The sequence below is a fragment of the Hemicordylus capensis genome, chromosome 3 (assembly GCF_027244095.1).
Source record: "Hemicordylus capensis ecotype Gifberg chromosome 3, rHemCap1.1.pri, whole genome shotgun sequence".
NCBI lineage: Eukaryota > Metazoa > Chordata > Lepidosauria > Squamata > Cordylidae > Hemicordylus > Hemicordylus capensis.
In genome coordinates this window covers 292,259,325-292,279,745 of record NC_069659.1, presented here as the reverse complement: position 1 = coordinate 292,279,745, position 20,421 = coordinate 292,259,325, and the positions used below count along the sequence as shown (strand labels likewise).

Sequence of the window (20,421 nt, the reverse complement as noted above, 5' to 3'; positions counted from 1 at the left end):
TAAAACCCATCTTTTTACTCAGGCTTCTTCAGCTTCTTGATAATTTATAGGTTTTAATTCTGATTGATTTTTAAATTGTTGGTTTTTATTTGTTTTCATGTGTTTTTATATGTGTTTTTAACTGTTTTATATCATTGTGAACCACCCAGAGATGCTAGTTTGAGGCGGTATACAAGTGTGATAAATAAATAAGTTATGAAAATCCAACTTACAAACAAACTTTTGGAACGCAACACTTTTGTAAGTCGGAGACTCCCTGTATACTAGTTGAACAATGCAAATCAGCTTCCATATTCCTTCCACCTTCATCTCTGTTGATTACTGGTTTACTGTTGAGTGAAAAGGTAGCTTTTGCAGACGTGGGCTGTGACTGAACGAGTTTACCTCTGGTTTACTGCTGGAACTACTTCTGGATGTTCTTCTGCTATTGTATAGTTTGTACTCATCCAACAATAAGTCATATTATTTTTTTTAAGTATTAAATTATGAATGAAAGAGCCAGCAGAAGTTTCTTGCTGTTTTCCCTGGGCTGCTTGAAAGCAACAAAGTAGAGAACAACAACTGCTTCTATCTTCTTGAGCAGTTATAGTTGCGTGGAGTCTTTCTCAAAAACATTCTCATCAAAGTTTCCTTATTTCCTGATGTTTTATTACATTGATTTATTGTTGGCTTTCTTACTTAATTGAATGTTTATTCTGCTGGTAGTCTCCTTAAGTGGCACAGTGGGGAAATGCTTGACTAACAAGCAGAAGGTTGCCGGTTCGAATACCCGCTGGTACTATATCGGGCTGCAGCGATATAGGAAGATGCTGAAAGGCATCATCTCATAGTGCACAGGAGGAAGCAATCATAAACCCCTCCTGTATTCTACCAAAAGAAAACCACAGGGCTCTGTGGGTGCCAGGAATCGAAATTGACTTGACGGCACACTTTACCTTTACCTTAGGGGCATAGCCACCATTGTCTGAACGGGTTCAAAGAACCCGTGCCACCAATGAAAAAGGCCGCCAAAGCCCCGTGGCTCAGGCTCCAGAGGAGCCCAGAGTGAACTCCCCCTTCCCACTCCCGGGCTGCCAAGAGCCCAGGCGAACTCTCCGCTGGTTATTTCAGGCAGTGCCAACTGCCCAATAGGACATTTCCCCCTTTCTCTCCCTCTCTGGGAGGGAGGGAGAGAAAGGGGAAAACGTCCTATCAGGCAGCCGACGCTGCTGGAAATGACGAGCTGAGAGCTCGCTCGGGGTCACGGCATCCCAGGCCAAGCCCCCTTTTCGCGTGATGTCACATGCAAAGGGGTGTGGTCCAGGCTGCTGAGCCAAAGCGAGCTCTCAGCTCATCTCCCTGAGCAATAGTGTACCTAGGGTATAAACATTCTAAACAAACAAAGACAGGCAGATAGAGCTCAACTCTGGTGCAGCATTGCTTCTGCTCCTGAGGATTCGAGGACCATGGATGGGTCTCTAAGGATAGGGCAGAAGCTTCACAGGGAGCAGGGGTGGCGGCAGCTCCAGAGTTGCAGAGCTCCTCCGAGGGGGCTGACAAGTGCGGGTTGCTCCAAGACTGCTGGCTTCCGCTTTAAGGAGCTTTTGTCATGGCTGGGGTGAGGCATCCTCCCCCAGGTTAGAGTACACGTAAGTCACAACAGCAGCTCTCCTCCTCCCCAGCCCTACCTGCCCCTGCATTAATGTGAGGAGGAAAAATACACGTTTGCCCCATGTTTGCTGCACAACATGCAACTCTGCCCTATATGATCTTGCAGCCCTCAGCCCCATCCTGCAGTGCAAGAATAACAATTCTGACCTCCATGGCACGATGGTCATGCAGATTCCCGAGACAGTGTGTACGAGGCACTCCAAAGTGCCGCATAAATGCTAAGAATTATTGTTCAGCGGAAACACAGCAGCTGCTAACAAAACAAAACTTGAAAATGCAACTCCATTTCAGCTACTTTGTGAATTGCAGGGTTTGCCAGAATCTCGTTGACGACTGAATGAGTGGACTTAAACAGGGCTTAAAACTACAGCGGCAGAATTTGCCCTGGAATGAATGAGCTCTTGTCAGGATTTATTACAGCTTCACATTATGGACCTTGTTATCTTGCAAAGCAGGCAGTCAGGAGTCCTTCTGGGAGGAAAGGTCCGCAGAGACCCTCCCTCCACTTGTTTAAGTACTGTTAACTACTTCTTAAATATAGTCTGAAAGCTGCAGAAGGAGCACTCTAAGCACGTACTCTCTCGTGATCTCAAGAAGGATTCTTTTGCAAAGCACGTTCTTGTACTGAAAATAAAGATGACTATTCAAGCATATTTTGGGAATTCCAACCTCCACCAATCAGCTCATTGGCAGATAACATTAAACAGAAGCATGAAAATGCCCTGAGCCAGTGGTGATGGGGACAGACGTTTCTGTGACAATTTTAAAGAGGCTGTAGTGCTGCCTCAGGAGCGAGATGTTCTTCAGTCAGGGTGAGAAGACGTCCCACCCCTTCCCCACTTCAGCACTTGGCTCCACGTTGCTGAGATTGCAGCCTGACGAATCCCGCCCCCAAGGATGCCGACCCTTCGCCTTGGGAGTGGAACCCCAGTAGGAGGTAGAGCCGCTATCTGACGGGGGAAGGGCAGGCCCCAAAGCAAGTGAATGCATTAAATAAATAAATACATCATAATAACATAAAAAGAGTGATGCTGGATCAGGCCAAAGGTTCCACTAGCCCTGCTTTCCACAGTGTCCATTCAGATGCCTTCAGAATGCTTCCCACCATCATAGTTACATAGGAAGCTGCCTTATACCGAGTCAGACCATTGGTCTCTCTAGTTCATGGTAATATTGTCTACACTGACTGGCAGAGGCTCTCCAGGGTTTCCAACAGTCTTCCCAGCACTACCTGGAGATACCTGGGACCTTCTGCATGCAAAGCAGATGCTCTGCCACTGACTTATAACCCTATTCCCCAGCATACCAGGACATGAAGAAGAGAGTCCTCTTCTGCTATTGCCCCACAACCTGCCACTGGCATTTAAGACATACAGCCTCTAAACATGGAGGTTCCATCATATCTACTAGCCACCTTCCTTCAAGTGTTTTAATTCCCTGAGAAAGTCATCCAAGCCAGTGGCCATCACCCAGAACTGACTGCTTAACTCAAAGCACTCTGCTCTAGAAGGCAGACTGGGAAGGTATCCAATTAGTAGGTTGTCTGTGTACTCTACAGATACTCTAATACTTGTGAATACTCTACAAAATTTGATATTTCAAATCAGGCAGTTTTTGCTATTCAGATGTATGGATAGGTGTTTTCCTTCGTTGTAGTGTAACAATTCATTGTAGTATAACAGTATGTAAGAACAAACTATCTGTTAGTTTCCCATTATAGTGAGGCAAGTTCTAGGACACCTAACTGTTAGCAGCTGGTATAATGACACTGGTATATGACACAGTTCAGAACAGGAAAAAAGAAAGAACCCAACACCTCTGATCCCTAGTAGGCAGCAAGAGTGTTACATTCATAAGTTGATTCATATATTCATCAGGATAGTGATCATGATTCTTTTTTGGCATGTTGCATCTTTGAGTTTTTCTTTCCCCTTTTGCCATATAGCCATCACGAATTAACCCCTAGGATGTTTTCCTGGGAAATGTAGGGGTGTACTCTCCTAAGAAGGTTGGCCTAGAGGATTGTATTTGAGCAATCTGTGTGACTCCTTTTAAAACTGTGTTTGGGAGAGGGAACCATTTTGTTTATTTTATCTCTCTATGTAAACTGCTTTGAGAACTTTTGCTGAAAAGCATTATATAAGTAGTAGTAGTTTTAGTAGTACTGCCTTATGCAGAGAAAACTATTCAAACTATTCTGCACATTATGTCTAAAATAGCTGGGTTCTAAGGGCCTGGATCATTAATACAGGGAGAGGGAAGGAACATCAGCATTCAGTATACTTTCTTCAAATTACATAATCAAAATCATACCTAAAGATGATATAACAAACCTGCTTACTCAACCATATGATGCTGTGTATTCTGCCTAATCTCCCAAGCGAAATGTGTGCTCTCACTCTACTACTCGCTAGTAGAGAGAGTTCTGCGTCATAGTAATTTCCTTTCGGTAGAGAGGCCTCTGGTGTTGAGAGCTTGGAGGCATAATAACAGAACTCAGTCAGGGCAGTTGCTATGTGGCGCCTGCTCCTAGAAGCAATCCAATTTATCCAATTAACTGCCTCCCTTCTAAGCAACTGATTCATGCCTCTAGTTAGAGCTTCTCAGTGACAATGATGATTTGAGAAGATTATTTTTACTAATGCAACCAAGAAAAAAGACTAAGGTTTTTAAGACTCCAGACCTGAAGTTGTACTCTTGTTTGTATTGAAGTATATCATTCAGATTTGCTTTTCATAAAATCTGGGTTACCTCAGAGAATATAATTATAAATATCCAATGCTTGGCGCTTAGGTTTACTTACTAGCCTTTATATAGTCTCTTCTAAGACCAAGACCAAGATTCCATAGCCTCTGTTACAAATTTGGAAGCACTTTAGGATCATGCCCATTTGAGTGTCCCTGTTTGCTGTGTGTATTGACTCCCAGCCTTAGCATGAGTAAATGGTTTCTGGTCCTCTTTGCATGGTGTTCAGATTGATGAACACCATGCAACTGGGCAAAGTTGCTAACTGGGCAAAGAGGCACCTTTAAAAAACCTTGTTTGTTTGTTTGTTTATTGGTTTATTTATTCATTCGATTTCTATACCGCCCTTCAAAAATGGCTTAGGGTGGTTTACACAGGGAAATAATAAATCAATCAGATTTACCCTGTCACCAAAGGGCTCACAATCTAAAAAGAAACATAAGATAGACACCAGCAACAGTCGCTGGAAGTACTGTGCTGGGGGTAGGTAGGGCCAGTTACTCTCCCCCTGCTAAATAAAGAGAATCACCACGTTAAAAGGTGCCTCTTTGCCAAGTTAGCAGTTAGCAATGTGGTGATTCTCTTTATTTAGCAGGGGGAGAGTAACTGGCCCTCTCCACCGCTAGCACAGTATTTCCAGTGACTGTTGCTGGTGTCTGCCTTATGTTTCTTTTTAGACTGTAAGCCCTTCAGTGACAGGGATCCATCTTTATTTATTTATTATTTCTCTATGTAAACCGCTTTCGAAACTTTTGTTGAAAAGCGGTATATAAATATTTGTTGTTGTTGATGTGATAGTTACAATGCTATTAACTTTCCTAAAAGATATTAAAGAATGATAATATCAGTAGTGTTCCTTAGCCATTTAATCTGGCTAAAGTAATGTCATATCTACAGTATGGTATTGTAATGTCATACCTATGCTTCAGTGAAGACTATCTTTGGCTTGTATAAACATCCTAACACAACATGATAATTTGATTCAATTCAATCCATCACCTTACCTATTATTTATCTATCCATTTGTGTTGAGTGTGCAACATGTTTTACAATATTGGTAATCATTAACCTTGTCATGCGGCTAGGAAATGAAAGTTGAGAGGCAGAGATTTCCTAAAGTTCATACAGCTGTACCACACCTTAAGCTGTGTCTGGAGATCCAACACATCAAACCACACTGATACATTTTGTCTCGTATCTGTCTAGGAACCACTTGTGTTCTTGGTGTTCCCAGTCAAATGTATCCATGTGTCAAAGGCTGCTGTAAAACATACAATGAGTTCAGGAATTCCTTGTGCCAAAGACACTCCTTTTTAGAGTATATGGCAACTTATGGTTGTGGCCTTCTTGAATGTCCATTCTTATCTAACTTGCAGGGGTGTGAAGAGCTCACTGGTGGCTGCAGGATGAGCTTGACTGGTGACCCCCTCCCCCTGTGGTGATGTGTGTGCATATTAGTGTGGGCCGGCCACACCTCCAGCATATGATGTCATACACAAGGGGTGTGGCCACCAGTGGTAAGACAGGCGTGCTGCCCATCTGCCTGCTTCACTCGGCACTTTGTGTGCCAGTGGGGTCAGGGCAGATGTGTTCTTTCTCTGCCTCATTCTGAGCAGAAAGGTGCCACACCCAACTGAACTCCAGTGGCACATGAACAAAGAGCCCAGTGCAACAGGCAAAGGGGCAGCACGCCTGGTGTAGAGAGAGTGTAGGTGGACAAGCAGCTGGTGGCCCTGCAAAGGGTGTGAGGGAAAGTGGGGGTGGGGAGCCTCTGGCAGCCCCTGGAAGTGCTTAGGGTGTGGCAGCTGGAGGATGCTCATCCCCCTGTACTCATGCACCTGTTAAATTTGTGTTACATGCCTGGGCATGTTCAACCAGAATGTTTTCTTTAGTAGTGTTTTTCAGCCCATCTCTAGCCAGTCAGATGGATTCCTGTGGTCCGTAGCACAATTCCTTGTGTTCCGTCAAAGGAGCAATCTAGCCTAATTTGCTTATGTATCGGGTAATCAAAGAATTGTGGTGCCTAGGATATCAAATGCTGACTTACGCCATAGCCCTGGTGAGGGTCAGAACTCTTTCAAAACTGGCCCTTGCAAGCTTTGAAAGTGGCACCGAGGGTGGGAAGGAAGAAGGATTGGCAGCTGCCTGTTCTCGTGTTCCTTGGAAGCTTTGCAAGAAGTGTGAAGAGAAGAGGTCTCCTGGCAACACAAGGGTCAGATTGGTTCCCAAAAGCTGCTTGGTCGGTGGGAGGGCACATCTTGCTGTCCTGCTGATGCTCCAATAAGCTGCTGCTTGTGGCAACTGCTTCACCTTCCCTCATGAAAGATGTGTATATATGTATTTCCACCCCAGGTGTGTGTATATGTATTTATTTACAAAATGTATGAGTTTCTTTTCTAGAGATGTTCTTGAAGTGATATACACAGAAATATAAAAAGCAACAATAAGTCACCGTTTCACAACTATTTTAAAACTGCAACAACACTAAATATATATACAGAAGTTGATCATCCTGTTATTTTTAATCAGCTGTCACAGATCCAAGGCTTCTCACGCTGTCTGTCTGGTGTTTTAAAAAGAACAGCAAGGAGTGAGGAGGCCCAATTCTGCATGAAGCAATTATCCGGGCCTGATGCAGCCAGATCTCTGAGCATATGCAGACATTCAAGGATACCAGTAATCGCAACCATTTTAGTAGGACCATTAAAAAAAAAAATCAGAATTAAGCACATTCTTTAAAATATCTTGCTACACTGGACTCTAGTCTGAGTGAGAGGTGCCCAAATCATGTGGTTTTCTGGTCGTTTTTGAAAGTGCCTTTTAAAATGTCCTGGCATAGCAGAGCTAGTAGGGGTGGTGTTATGGCACAGTTAGGTCACCGTTGAGGATTTATAGAATTTATTTTTTTCTTTTTCCTCTCTCTCTCAGACGCCACATTTGGTCAACCTAAATGAAGACCCCCTGATGTCTGAGTGCCTTCTGTACTACGTTAAAGATGGAATAACTAGGTAATGAAGATAATAAATGAACCAACTTCGCAAGGATCAGCATTTATATGATTTACTCCAGCAATTGTGTGTTCAAATGCCTGGTAGGGATGGCTTCCTGGGAATTACTTGAAATTCTTATGTGGACATCCAGCCTGGTACTATCTACACTGGCTAGATGCAGTCTTCAGAGTTATTTGATCCCCATCCACATTCTGGCACAACTTAAATATCTTTTTAACTCATTACTAGATCTGGATTGGGACCTGGGTTATTGTCCAGTGGACTTCCTTGGTGTCATTTCCTGGTGGATTTTCCAAAGCTATGACACCAAACACAAAAAAAAGCCCTGCTCCTTATATTCATGAAATGCAAGCAGAAGTGAAATCTGAAGCAGGTCCTCATCTGCTATTCTTACTGAGCAGGGAAGCTCATATGGAGAAGGCACTCATTGATACAGGATGGGCCTAGACTGTTCATCACTTTCTAGATCATAACCAGTGACTTGAGTTATGGTCAGAAACAAACTGGTAGCTAGTGCACCTAAGTAAGAATGGGTGTGTTTTGCTCGCTACATATCCCCGCCCCCAACTCTCTTGCCTGCTAGGCTCCAGGGAAAATCTGGTATTAATCAGCTGTTTAGAAAATCACCCATGATGCATTGCTAACTTGGAAATCTTGCCCCTGAACAACTATGTGTTGTCCATAACAGAGTTGGTCGAGAGGATGCTGAGAGGAGGCAGGACATTGTTCTCAGTGGGCACTTCATCAAAGAAGAGCACTGCATATTCCGGAGTATCACGAAGGCTGGCAGTGAAGGTATCCCCATACAGAAAGCCTCACATTCTCTCTGGCTTCCTTTGTCAGTTTTAAAAATGTATGTCCTACTTTTTATCTCCAGGATTCAAAGTGTCTCGCAATCACAAAAGTGTTCAACTGAACTTCTTTAAGATCAGGCTTGTTCACACGATTATAAATGTGGTAGGAGAAGCCTCCTACCCTAAATCAGGAGCAGCTTGCACTCCCATTTTTTATCATCTGCAGCTTAAAGCCAAGGAGTAATCATGTGGGAAGCAGCAGCTGGATAGGAGAGGTTTTTGTACTATCTCAGTCAGCAGCTGGGTGCAAACCAACTGGGTGGAGAGGAGAGCTGGTCTTGTGGTAGCAAGCATGACTTGTCCCCTTAGCTAAGTAGGGTCCACCCTGGTTGCATATGAAAGGGAGACTAGAAGTGTGAGCACTATAAGATATTCCCCTCAGGGGATGGAGCCGCTCTGGGGAGAGCAGAAGGTTCCAAACTCCCTCCTTGGCTTCTGCAAGATAGGGCTGAGAGAGATTCCTGCCTGCAACCTTGGAGAAGCCGCTGCCAGTCTGTGGAGACAATACTGAGCTAGATAGACCAATGGTCTGACTCAGTATATGGCAGCTTCCTAGGTTCCTAACCTATAGTAATTTCTGGCCCATCTCTGCTGATGGGTATTGAAAGTGTTACTTTCCCCCTACCTGCTCTTTAAAGTGGAGCACATATCAAATAGGATGGTGCTGTCTTTTTCCATCTCAGTTGCATCAATCCACTTTGAACTCTGCTGACCTTAAGTACAATGACAACTCTCCCACTGAGTATTTTTCTGCTAATATGCCTTCTAGCTCTTTCTGTAGGAATAGCTAACCGTGCTGCATGTAGATAACAAAGATGCTCACACCTATCCTTTGCTGTAGGAAATGTATCTATCTATCAAATTTGTATACTGCAAATCAGCCAATGCCCTTGGGGTGATTTATAATTAAAAAGTGAGGAAAAGATACAACATTAAAACCAACAGTAAAACAATGTTATGAATAAAAATAAAAAATAAAAAGTAACTAAAGCAATAAAACAGCCAATGAAGCTGATCAAGCTGGGGGGGAAACTAACTAAGAGCCATCATGAACCACAAATTACACATTAAATGCTTGATGGAACAAGAAGGCTTGAGCCTGGTCCTTAAATGTATACAAAGAGGTCACCAGGTGGATCTTCCTGAGGAGGGCATTCCACAGATGTCCTCCCCAGCATATCCAAATATTAAGGTGCTGCACCAAAACCATTGTTCAAAGTCACAAAATACAGGTTTTAGCTTTGAGTACCTCTTGCGGAAAGTATAGGATCCCAGTGGAGACAAAATGTTATGGGACTTCCTGAAACTAAGTGGGCCTGTGTTGTTTATATTTGTGCATTATGGATTTGAAGCACAACAGCATGCGGCAGGCGAGACTCTCTTTACTATTTGCAGCACAGCACTTAGACATCTCTTACCACATGGTTAAGTTAGCATTAATTACCCCTCCATTCTCCCAGATTTCTTAAGGGTTGAAAAGGATACAGCTCAACTGCATGGACCACCTTCCCCGCAGAATAGGTGCCACGTGGTAAATTGCTGAGAGGCTAAAGTGTGGTTTCTACTTGTCTGAATCAACTTCTAGTGAATCTCTGCTGGACCAAGCTAGCATGACTTAATTTGTGTCAACTGTCCCCATTCATACCTGATGAAAACCAATCATGCTATTAGAATAAGTGGTTTGGAACACTAACCAGTTCAAATCTACATAGCTTCACAATTTAGTGAGAATAAACCTCACTGTAGTCTAAATTAACGAGGCTCCATTAGAGCCTCTGGGTTATGTCTTAGTGTGTTATAACCCCCCCCCTTTTTTTTGAATCAGTGATAATTTGATATAACAATATATCAATATTGAGAATGTTAATGTATATGCCCATCAGGTATTAGTCTAATGTGCATAAGTATCCCATGCCTACTAAGGGGATGTCTCACCAGTCAGCAGTAAGGTTGATTGACCACTATTTTAAACAAGATTTGGATATTATAGTTCCATTAATCGTACCTCACACATGCTGTTTTCTCCCCACCCCCCTCCAATTCCATTCGTGCCTTTCCACAGCAGTGGTGACCCTAGAACCTTGTGAAGGGGCAGACACCTACGTCAATGGCAAGAAAGTGACAGAACCCAGCATCTTGAGATCAGGTAGGTTCATTCTCTAGAAGAAAGGATTTGGGTAATGGGGATTCATGAGTAAGAGAAAGGAATAAGATAAAAACACCCTCCATTAATGTCTTATAAATGAATTAGCTGAATGGTGCACAGGGATAGACAGACTAACTGTCTGACAGAGGGTTTCCTTATCCTGAATGCAGGGCTGGTTGATCATGGTTTGTACTGAAGTTGCTAGGAAAGGGCAGCTTGTATGTTTCCATGTACATGGGACTCTGTGATGGGGCATTGTCGCAGCAGCTTAGAAAGGGATCAAGCATGCACTCGAATCTCATCTCATTTCTACCCCTGCATTAATAAGCACCCTTCTCCCCACAGGAAATCGCATAATCATGGGGAAAAGCCATGTATTTCGATTTAATCATCCTGAGCAGGCTCGGCAAGAGCGGGAGAGAACGCCTTGTGCAGAGACTCCTGCTGAACCAGTGGACTGGGCCTTTGCCCAGAGAGAATTGTTGGAGAAACAAGGCATCGACATGAAGCAGGAGATGGAACAGCGGTGAGTGGAAGGAAGAGAGCTGAGGAATTCTGGGGCAGGCATGAAGAATTTGGAGGATGTCTAGATATGGGGAAGGTGAAATGGCAGCAGATAGGGAATATAACTGTCTATACGGCTTTGTTGTTCTGTCATTCCTATTTCTATATAGGCTTCAGGAACTGGAAGACCAATACCGGAAGGAAAGAGAAGAAGCTAATTACCTTCTGGAGCAGCAAAGACTTGTAAGTAGCACAGAGGCTGCTTTTTATACAACTGACCAGAGCAGCAAAAAGCAAACAGTGATGTTTATGATTGGTGGAAGAGATCATTATTTCCAAGATGGGGCAGCTTTACAAATACTCCATAGCACCTAGTTAACGAGGGATAGTGACTAGGATTTGTCAGTATTGCATCCCAATATCGCAAGCCAATACTTTGCCTATTCTATATATCACACTTGTTGAAAAGCAAGGACTTCACATAATTCCCATCTAATGTCCCACACAGGTTAAGACTATAAGTGTTCTCAGAGCTTGTATGTAGACTGGTAGCTTCTCATTATTGTGTTTTCCATGAAAAACTGTAGTCCATTAAACTGAAATGGTGATGAGAAGGAAATGGAAGGACTGGGTCACTAATGTGGAATAGAAATATTTCTCCGTTTTATTAGAAATACATGGGTATCAAAACACAGCAGCCCCTATAGTTTTGATTGTTCATCTTTTTAGGATTATGAGAGTAAATTGGAGGCTTTACAGAAGCAAATGGACTCAAGATATTACCCTGAGGCCAATGAGGAAGAGGAGGAGCCTGAAGATGAAGGTAAGGATTCAGTGAATGGACATGCCATCATGGACGGTTTTCTTGTGCAGTGATTTGTATTCTGCCACAGAAAACCAAGTACAAGTAACACACAGGTTATATCAACTGTGAAGTGCTCCAGTAAGTATTTTTTGCTGCTTGTCCCTTCAAAATATATGCAAACAGTTACCAAGAAAGGATCATGATTCTCATATGAGACCTCACAACTTATATAACACTCAAGCATTCTGAGTGAGAAGCTGCCTTATCTTTGTGTTTACTTCTTCAAGAGGAGAATTGAATCTTTGAAGTATCGCTTATAGGATATGGTCCCTCTCAAGTAATGAGAAGTAGGATTGCTCACCTGATAGCTCATAATGGCACTACGCTTTAGGGTATGCCATTGAAGTTAGTATGGTGCCCAAGACAGTTACAAGAAGCAGATAAGCATATTGTTGCTTAATGAGCTACCTTTTTAGGCCAATGATTTCTTTAAATTATTGAATGAGATAGACTGTATAATATAAAGATGTGTGCATATATGAATGGTTAAGCATTGTTACTTTAGGTTCTGGGTGTTGTGTCCCATCCTGCGCTGGAAGGTGGCAAGGCAAAGCATGCCAGTCAGGTTTCAGCACTATTGACAGCTCTGTGGGACAGGTTGATCCAACATCAGTCAGGCTGAGCTCTTCAATACCTCTGAGCTCAGGCTACCCCTCCTGGTCTCCCTTTCTCTGCCTGGAGAGTGGGAGCCTTAAAGGGTAGCCTTCTGGTCTGACATTCTTCCTTCTCTCTACCTGATCCTGCCTAGCCTGTTGCTGGCACTGATGTATAGATATTGGGGAGTGCAATCGTGTGGGAGGGGCTGGCTTCTCAGGGGGCTCAGGTTCTAAGGGTGCTGCTTCAGGAAGTTCAGGCTCTGAGGTGATGTTTCAAGTAGCTGCAGCTCTAAAGCTCTCTCAGCCTCTAGCCTATATCAGGGTCCAGAGCTGGTCCTGTGCTGATCCTGCCTCCTCAGAATCACTCAGTCACTAGTCAGAATGGGGGTCATTATACACTGTGAGTGGTGTGGTAAAGCAGAGCAAGCCAGTACATCAGGTGAGAGCTGGAGGCTCACCTGATGCAGAGTTCAGGATATCTGCTCTAAAGCCATTGGGCCCAGGACCAAGCCTTGCTTTGCCTTCTTATTATCAGAATATTTGTTTCATAAGGAGAAAGTGGGAGCTGTGTTCAGGGTGTGTAAAAGAGGACTTGCTTTTTGAAGAGAATGACCTTGGGGTGTCTTTGTCTCATTAGTGCAATGGACAGAACGGGAGTTTGAGCTGGCGCTTTGGGCTTTCAGAAAATGGAAATGGTACCAGTTTACATCTCTCCGGGACCTACTGTGGGGCAATGCCATTTTCTTGAAGGAGGCCAATGCCATCAGTGTGGAGCTGAAGAAAAAGGTGAGCCATTTCTGTCACAGCCACTGCTAATGATGATTTTGTCTGTTGTAATTTTTCTTTACTGTTTTTTGGCTGACATAGAATGGGTGAATCAAAAGAACATACCAGAGATCGGGATTTGGAATACATATATGTTAACAGCAAGATAGTAAAGCAGTGGTTGTGGTTTAGAGAGAGTATATGCAGGGACACCTTTCTCCCTGCCTCATACTACCATAACATTGATTGGTACTAAGTTCAGAACAGACAAAAGAAAAGACATATTAAGAAAAATATTTAATTAACTTATGGAATTAGCCAATGGCTAATGGAACCAGCCAATGGCTGCTAGCCTTGGTGGATTTAAATTGAATTCATGGAAGCCAGGTCTATCAATGATACAGTTCTTGAGCACTTAATGGAACTTTTGTGTACAGAGCCAGAATATCTCTCATTACCAGATGCTCAGGAGAAAACACAAGGGAAAGCCATCACCTTGATGCCATGCTTTTGAATGTCCAGAGGCATCTAATTTGCTGCATTTGGAAACAGAATGCTCATTAGACAGATTTCATTTCTGGGGAATTATTCTGTTTTAATAAAATAGTATAATGTCAGATGGATCAAACTAGCATTCTCAAGCGTAAATGAGGGAAGACTATCAGGGAAGTTAAAAAAAAAAGTTGGACAACATCCATACTAAGTTAGTCACAGCTAAGTTTCATTGAAATTAATGAGACTTGAATTAGCCATGACTAACTTGTCTCGTTGATTTCAATAGTGTTTAGTCATGACTAACTAGTCAGGATGCTGTCAATTCTCTAAAATAATTATTGAAACTCTGACAAGCATTTGTCTCTTTTAAGCAAAGTGGGAAGTATCCAGACTAAGTTAATCATTACTAGGTCCCATTGAAGTTAGTGGGACTGAAGTTAGTCGTTACTAACTTGTCTCATTGATTTTAATGGCACTGATAATGGCACTAGTCTGGATGCTGCCTATTAACTTTTTTGGCACAACAGCAGTACAGGTGGACCTGGTTATCTGCAGAGGTTCTGTTCCAGCCAGTTCCATGGATAATGAAACCATAGATAACTAGTCATTCAGTGAATGGGAATTGGGGCGTTAAGTTCCTGGGGGCAAAAACAACAGCAATAATTGAAATAAAGTGCCGTACCATGCCCCACGGGTCTCCAGCTGTCCAGCAATGCCCCCCCCAATCACCAGTTTGGCCAATTGGCCATTAAAAATCACGGTGCAGGGGAGGAGGGTATCTCTCTTTTTTAAAACATAAGAGCCACAAAATGGCTCCTTTAAGCAAAATGGTGGCTGGAAATGACTTGGAGGTCATTTTCAGCCACTTAGGAACCATGGATGTGTGAATTTTAACCCTTAGTTTAACTGCAAATATTGAGATCAGGTACATATTCTCTGACTGCGGATACATGGAACTGCGAATAGCGGTACCGCGTATAACAAGGTCCACCTGTATTATCCTTAAAACCCCAAATAGCATATTTGTTACTCAGATGGCAAAAAGTGCCTTTGTGCAAAAACTGAGAATTTGAGTTGTGTTCTTTTTTTAAAAGGCTCAAAATATGAAATGGTGTGGCCACAGATCACATGAATGACCTTGCCAAAACAAGTATATGTTCAGAGTTCTTGTAATCTTTACAAAGACTCTGCTAACCTAACTTGTATGCAGTGTGAGTGAATAGAGTGCTCCATATAATGACAGCTGTGCATGAAGCAGTTCTAACCAGCAACACTGACTATTGGCTTCCAGGTTCAGTTTCAGTTTGTGCTGCTCACAGACACTCTGTACTCACCTCTGCCTCCGGACCTGCTTCCTCCGGATGCTGCCAAAGACCGTGAGAAACGTCCTTTTCCAAGAACCATTGTGGCTGTGGAGGTGCAGGACCAGAAGAATGGAGCAACCCATTACTGGACTCTGGAGAAACTCAGGTAGGTAGCTGGCTAACAAAGAGCCTGGATGTTATCCTCTGACATTATAGCAACCTCTTTCCTTTTAAAGCAGGCCTTGGGCCTATTCTTGCGACCCATGTAATCATTGTTAAAGGGTTAATTTTGATTGCTGAACCTGCCGTGTTTCTGTAGAGTGTGATATGAGAACCTGCACTGTACTGGCAATCATAGTCCTGCTGCCATGGTTAACTAGGATTAAACTGTGATTAACAACTATGATCTGACCGTAGCTGCTGTTAATAGTGTGTGCCAAATCAAGGTTGAGTGTGCCATGCCACTGATCGATCCCCATTTTGATAAGATAATAACATGGGCTGAAATCTAAGTTTCTGCACATGCCAGAACAGTCATGCAACCATCTTCTTTGTGTATGCTGAATGACAACCATTAGTGGTTGTGCGTACAGAATTGAAATCTGCAAAGATAGTGTAATAAAAACAGAACCCATTGTTTGAGAAGCTCTTTGTTTACCAGTCTCTAATGGGTGGAGAGGTTTTCCCCATTTATGATTATGTCCCTAGTGAGCAGAGCAGAATTCAGCACCAGCTTCTGAGGGCATACAGGTAAGATAGTGGTGTGGAGACAAATAGATCAGTGAAGAATTATTCATTCAGCCACCATTATGTGGGTTAATGTATTTTCTCTGCCATTACAGGCAGAGGTTGGACCTGATGCGGGAGATGTATGACCGGGCGGCTGAAGTGCCCTCTAGTGTTATAGAAGATTGTGACAATGTGGTGACAGGCGGAGATCCCTTTTATGACCGCTTCCCTTGGTTCAGGCTGGTTGGCAGGTGAGAGCTTTGATCTGAGTTTTTCTAAAGATGCCAAAACCAAAGATATCCAAAGGAAGGAAATGTGGTGTGAGTGGGTAGAGGCAACTGATGCCATGCAGCATAAGCACTCCTTCCTCCATGCAGATGCTAAGCATCTGAGGATTAGATCATGCAACAAGACAACTGTACAGTATCTCACCCTTTGTACGGAACTTTCTCTATCCTTCAGATTTATGTTCTGAAGTGGGTTGTCCTCCATTTACATCAGTATGATGTCTATATAAACTACTATGGGTACCTCCTTTGTACCTGTTACACACTCACATATACACTGAAACAGCCTTTTTGCAAAGCTATACCTGATGTCCAAATGCATGGTGTCTAAAGTAATTTCCCCTTCTTAACACCACCACTGATGGCTGAAATTTCTTACAGCAAGGCTGAAAGAGATGTTTAACCACACTCTTTGGTCCAGGATGACCACCTTAGCCCATGTTGTCTTGAACTTCTACAAGCTACAGCTTGTAGCCCTTAAAGCAGAACTCTCTGCTTGTAGGTTGCGACTCCTGTATTGGTGGGAACCATCACACACAGATTTCATGGGATTATGACCACTGATCCTTAATGTATTTCCATGTAGAAGATGCTCTTGGCTGATTGGCAATGGGTACTGTACACTTGTGCTGGGGGAAAAGAAAGCTTGCAGGGTACGATGTGGCTAAGATACCCTACTGTAGGATTTGTACATTTTCATGTGTGTGTGTTGTTTGGAGTGTGAATATCTGCCTATATACTGCCTAGTATATGATGTGTGTTCTCATGTGCTTCCCATGCAATTATTGAAAAAATGCGATGCCATCAGCTGGGAGTTGTTGAAGGCCAGGTTGAAACAGTGTGCCATTAAATTCAAACAAAAATGGGGGTATATATGAGATATGTCAGGATTCATAGTAGGATGACTCCCTTTACCAATTGGCCAAAAGTACTTTTTAAAATGGAGACTTAGTTACATAATCTTTTTCAGTAAAGGTGATTGGAGGGTTCCTATCAATCATGTTGGGTCTTCACAGTTTTCAGCTAATGACATTTGTGGCTCTTCTGTTAGATGTGTTTGGTCTGGAAGGTTTCATCCCTTCCCCCTCCTTATTAACACTGCTTCTTGGTTTTAAAAGAAAAGGCAAAGCAAGCCTAGTCTCTGTGTGTTTGGAATAGCTGGTGTTAACCTGTCTCCTATCTTGTTGTACTAACCTTAGTTCAGATATCTCTGGCTGCAACAGCTCTCCTATTTTCAACACATGCATGAGCGAGCGCATGGCTGATCTCACCCCCTCCCCCACCTTCTCGAACCCTGACTCCGACATCACCGAGCCTGCTGACGAGCAGCACGTGGGGAAGGAGGAGGAGGAGGATGACCTGGAGGAAGACATCTTTCCGGAGTACCCGCTGTATGATGGCCGGGATCCATTTTACGACCGCTCCCCCCTGTTCAGTTTAGTAGGAAGGTTGGTGAGGTCTTAGGAGAGCATGCTGGGAAGGAACTAGCTCTTTCGCATAAGAGACCTGCATTCTGACACTGTTCCCATGTTAAGGCACTTAGGGACAAGAAGTGAGCTTTAAGAAGTTCCAGAGAGAAGTGGACAAAAAAGCAAGCATCTGAGTATGTGTGAGGAGGCATTCGCCACATAGACAACTGGAAGCAAGACAAACAAGAGTGGGTGTTCCTGTAGAGGCAACCATTTAAAAGTAGATATCACAGGACCTGACAGCAGAACCAGAGTTTCTGCAATTGTCGGGTTTCTCCAGGGTCGAAATATTTTTTTAAAAAAATGTGTTTTATGCTCAAAATCTCATAAATAAGAGGAAATTCTCCTAGAAATGACCTTGTATAGGAGCTTCATTACAAAGCAACCCATAATATCCTCTTGATTATGATGTGCGCCCACTTGTATTGTGGGATATCCACCAAAACTAGTGGTTGCTTTTAGGACCTTCATGGTTTGTGAGAATCATGGATTTAGTTCCATTCATTGTTGATTTGATGTAGAAGATGGGGAGGATACTAAGATGTTTCAATGAAAGAAAGAAACATGGGGATGTCATTGTAGAGGGAAGGGTAGTCGACAGCATCTTTTACAACAGGAAATAAACCCTGAAAAGCGTTCAGGAAGAAACTGGGCAAGTATATCTTGCTTGTAGTGCTCAGTAGTACAAAACTGGCATTTGGGGTATTTAACTTTGACAGAGGATAGAGGTTAGGATTTCAGCATACAGCAGGAGAGGAGAGTGAGTTATTTCTGAAGATGAACTCCAGGATGTGATTGGAAGGATATTTTACATGGCCTTCCAGTACCATTTGCTCTTATTGTCCTGCCTAGTAAGGAATGGAGATGTTTCTGCCATATTGCAGTTCATCAGAGATCAACACTGGAGAAAAATTATTCCTGGGAAGCAAACCTAGTCAGTCCCCATGTCCATATAAGGCAATTAAGGACTCCATCTTTGCTGCCTTAGGGTCTGAAAGCAATGTTTGCTGAAAGCAAATGCAGATTTCCCACCTCCACTCTTACATTTGCTTTTGAAAGCAGAAAATCGGCCTGTTCTGGCAAGGACTGAATACCCTGTAGAAATGATGAACCACAAGCCTACTGGCTTCTCTTAGTCTCTGCCAGAGTCTTAGCTGGAGTGCTAGCAAATTCAGAATCTGGTATTTATTCTTTTTTAACTTGCCAAATTAATGCTTGAATTATGTTGAGAAATATAGGGAGTCCTCATTTAAACCCATAACCACAACCCCTGACCCCAGTATTAGCCCCCTATATTTTCCTAAAAACAGTAGCTAAGAGAGGCAGCCATAAAGGTTAAGGGAGCCAGCCTCTCTGTGACCCTCCTGAGTACCACCCCAAACCTCTGTCCTCCACAGGACCACATTCAAAGGTTTGTAACCCAATTGCTGTTCACTTATAACTTTATACTGGGCTTAATTTTACACTTGGATTAATGTGAGCCTCTTTCCTTAATATTCAGACAAGAAGTCTTAACCTCTAGCTTCCTCTGTTTTAAGTAGAATTCAGAAAAATGGGAGCAAGCAAGGGAGGAAAAGGGCCTAATAAAGTCAGAGAGGGAGATGGGGGAAGAGTCCTGCAGTCTCAGACCGAAAGAGCTGGCTTCTTCCTTCCTTTTTTTTCTCCTCTTGGGGGATTTGAGATTTTAAATCAACAAACAGGCCAAACTACCAAATAGCTCAATGAGGGAATACCCTCTCCCCCAATCCTGTGAACTGTTCTTGGGGGTCTTTTGAGTCAGCCAAAATTGACTCCCCCCATGCAGCAGCTGTGCCGTTCACATTTCTCGTGAAGTGTGCTTTGATTGGATCCTTGTCTTTGATTTTTTTTCCTTTTTCCTTATTTATTTTTTTAGCTGCTGGCTCTATCTCCAAAGCTTTAGCAAAATTGGGGGTTATTTCACTTTTGTCTTCCTTTTGAAAGGCTTTTCTTTGGTCTGAGCATGCCATCTTTGCACCTCACCAATCTTGTGGTTAGTGCCTCTATCCTACTCTATTCCTTTAATGACACACAGCCTCTTTCTGCCTTCCATCCTTCTACCTCTTTGTCCTTGCCCTTTGTGATTTTTCCCCTTCTCTCTTCTTATTGCGTCTGCCTCAACCTCCAATTTAATCCATTCTTCTACCTCTTTGCCCTTGCCCTCTGTGATTTCCCCCCCTTCTCTCTTCTGATTGCATCTGCCTCAATCTCCGCACTTCCCAACCTTGTTTCTCTTCTGGTTTTCAGCCTGTTTCATAATGTGCCATTTTGGGGTATGGTTATAATGGAACTCCAACAGATGGCTATCTCAAGCTTCCTGTTAGCCATCTAACAAAAATAACCAATTTTCCATATGAGGATGGAGGCAATGTTAGAGGGGAAAAGTGTCTGGGGAACGACATGTCCTGGAGACAGAAAACCTAGTCAGACATTTTAGAATTTGTGGATGGTGTACCTAGGGGCAGCATCCATGAATTCTATAATGTCTGACTAGAGTTACATAATGACTTCTAATTATATGAATGTGAACATTTTTACGAACTTTGGTTAGCTGTTTTGTGTTTTGTGTGGAGGTGAGTTTACTGCAGCTATGTTTTGCTTGCCTGAGGCTGTCTGTGAAGAATATATGGAAACTATACATTTCCAATATACAGAGGCTCATATTTTAGTTAATGCCAAGAACAGAGAATATCTTACAAGTTCCTGAGACAATTTCAAATATATTTTGAGTTCTGGCTTCAAGCCAGCACACTACACTGAAAGGAAACCACTTTGTTGAGTGCCTGTTGGCACCACTGGGATTCATAGCAAGTTAAATTCTAATTGAACTATTGGAGGAAATAGCTGTAAATATACTGCTGCCCTAACTAAGGGCTTTGGTAGCTTACTTCTCCATAACTGACTGTGAGAGTCAACACTGTACTGAATTAAAGACTCACAAATCTAGATGCTGCATTTAAAAAGCTAATAGAAAGCCTACCTC

At 42.9% G+C, this 20,421-nt stretch overlaps 1 protein-coding gene across 21 annotated transcripts in view; it reads left to right on the top strand.

The window, feature by feature from the left end:
* Nucleotides 1-20,421, top strand: part of KIF1A (kinesin family member 1A) — a 196,894-nt gene that overhangs the window by 99,700 nt on the left and 76,773 nt on the right. For 8 of the 21 annotated variants that reach the window (XM_053304583.1, XM_053304585.1, XM_053304581.1 and 5 more), the window contains 9 exons: nt 7,324-7,403; nt 8,095-8,201; nt 10,323-10,406; nt 10,752-10,932; nt 11,081-11,153; nt 11,640-11,733; nt 13,009-13,157; nt 14,923-15,101; nt 15,778-15,915. In XM_053304583.1, coding sequence (XP_053160558.1) covers nt 7,324-7,403; nt 8,095-8,201; nt 10,323-10,406; nt 10,752-10,932; nt 11,081-11,153; nt 11,640-11,733; nt 13,009-13,157; nt 14,923-15,101; nt 15,778-15,915 — 1,085 coding nt within the window. Of the gene's footprint in view, nt 1-7,323; nt 7,404-8,094; nt 8,202-10,322; nt 10,407-10,751; nt 10,933-11,080; nt 11,154-11,639; nt 11,734-13,008; nt 13,158-14,922; nt 15,102-15,777; nt 15,916-17,150; nt 17,400-20,421 lie in introns of all 21 variants that reach the window. The other 13 variants (XM_053304576.1, XM_053304573.1, XM_053304567.1 and 10 more) reach the window with 4 other exon arrangements.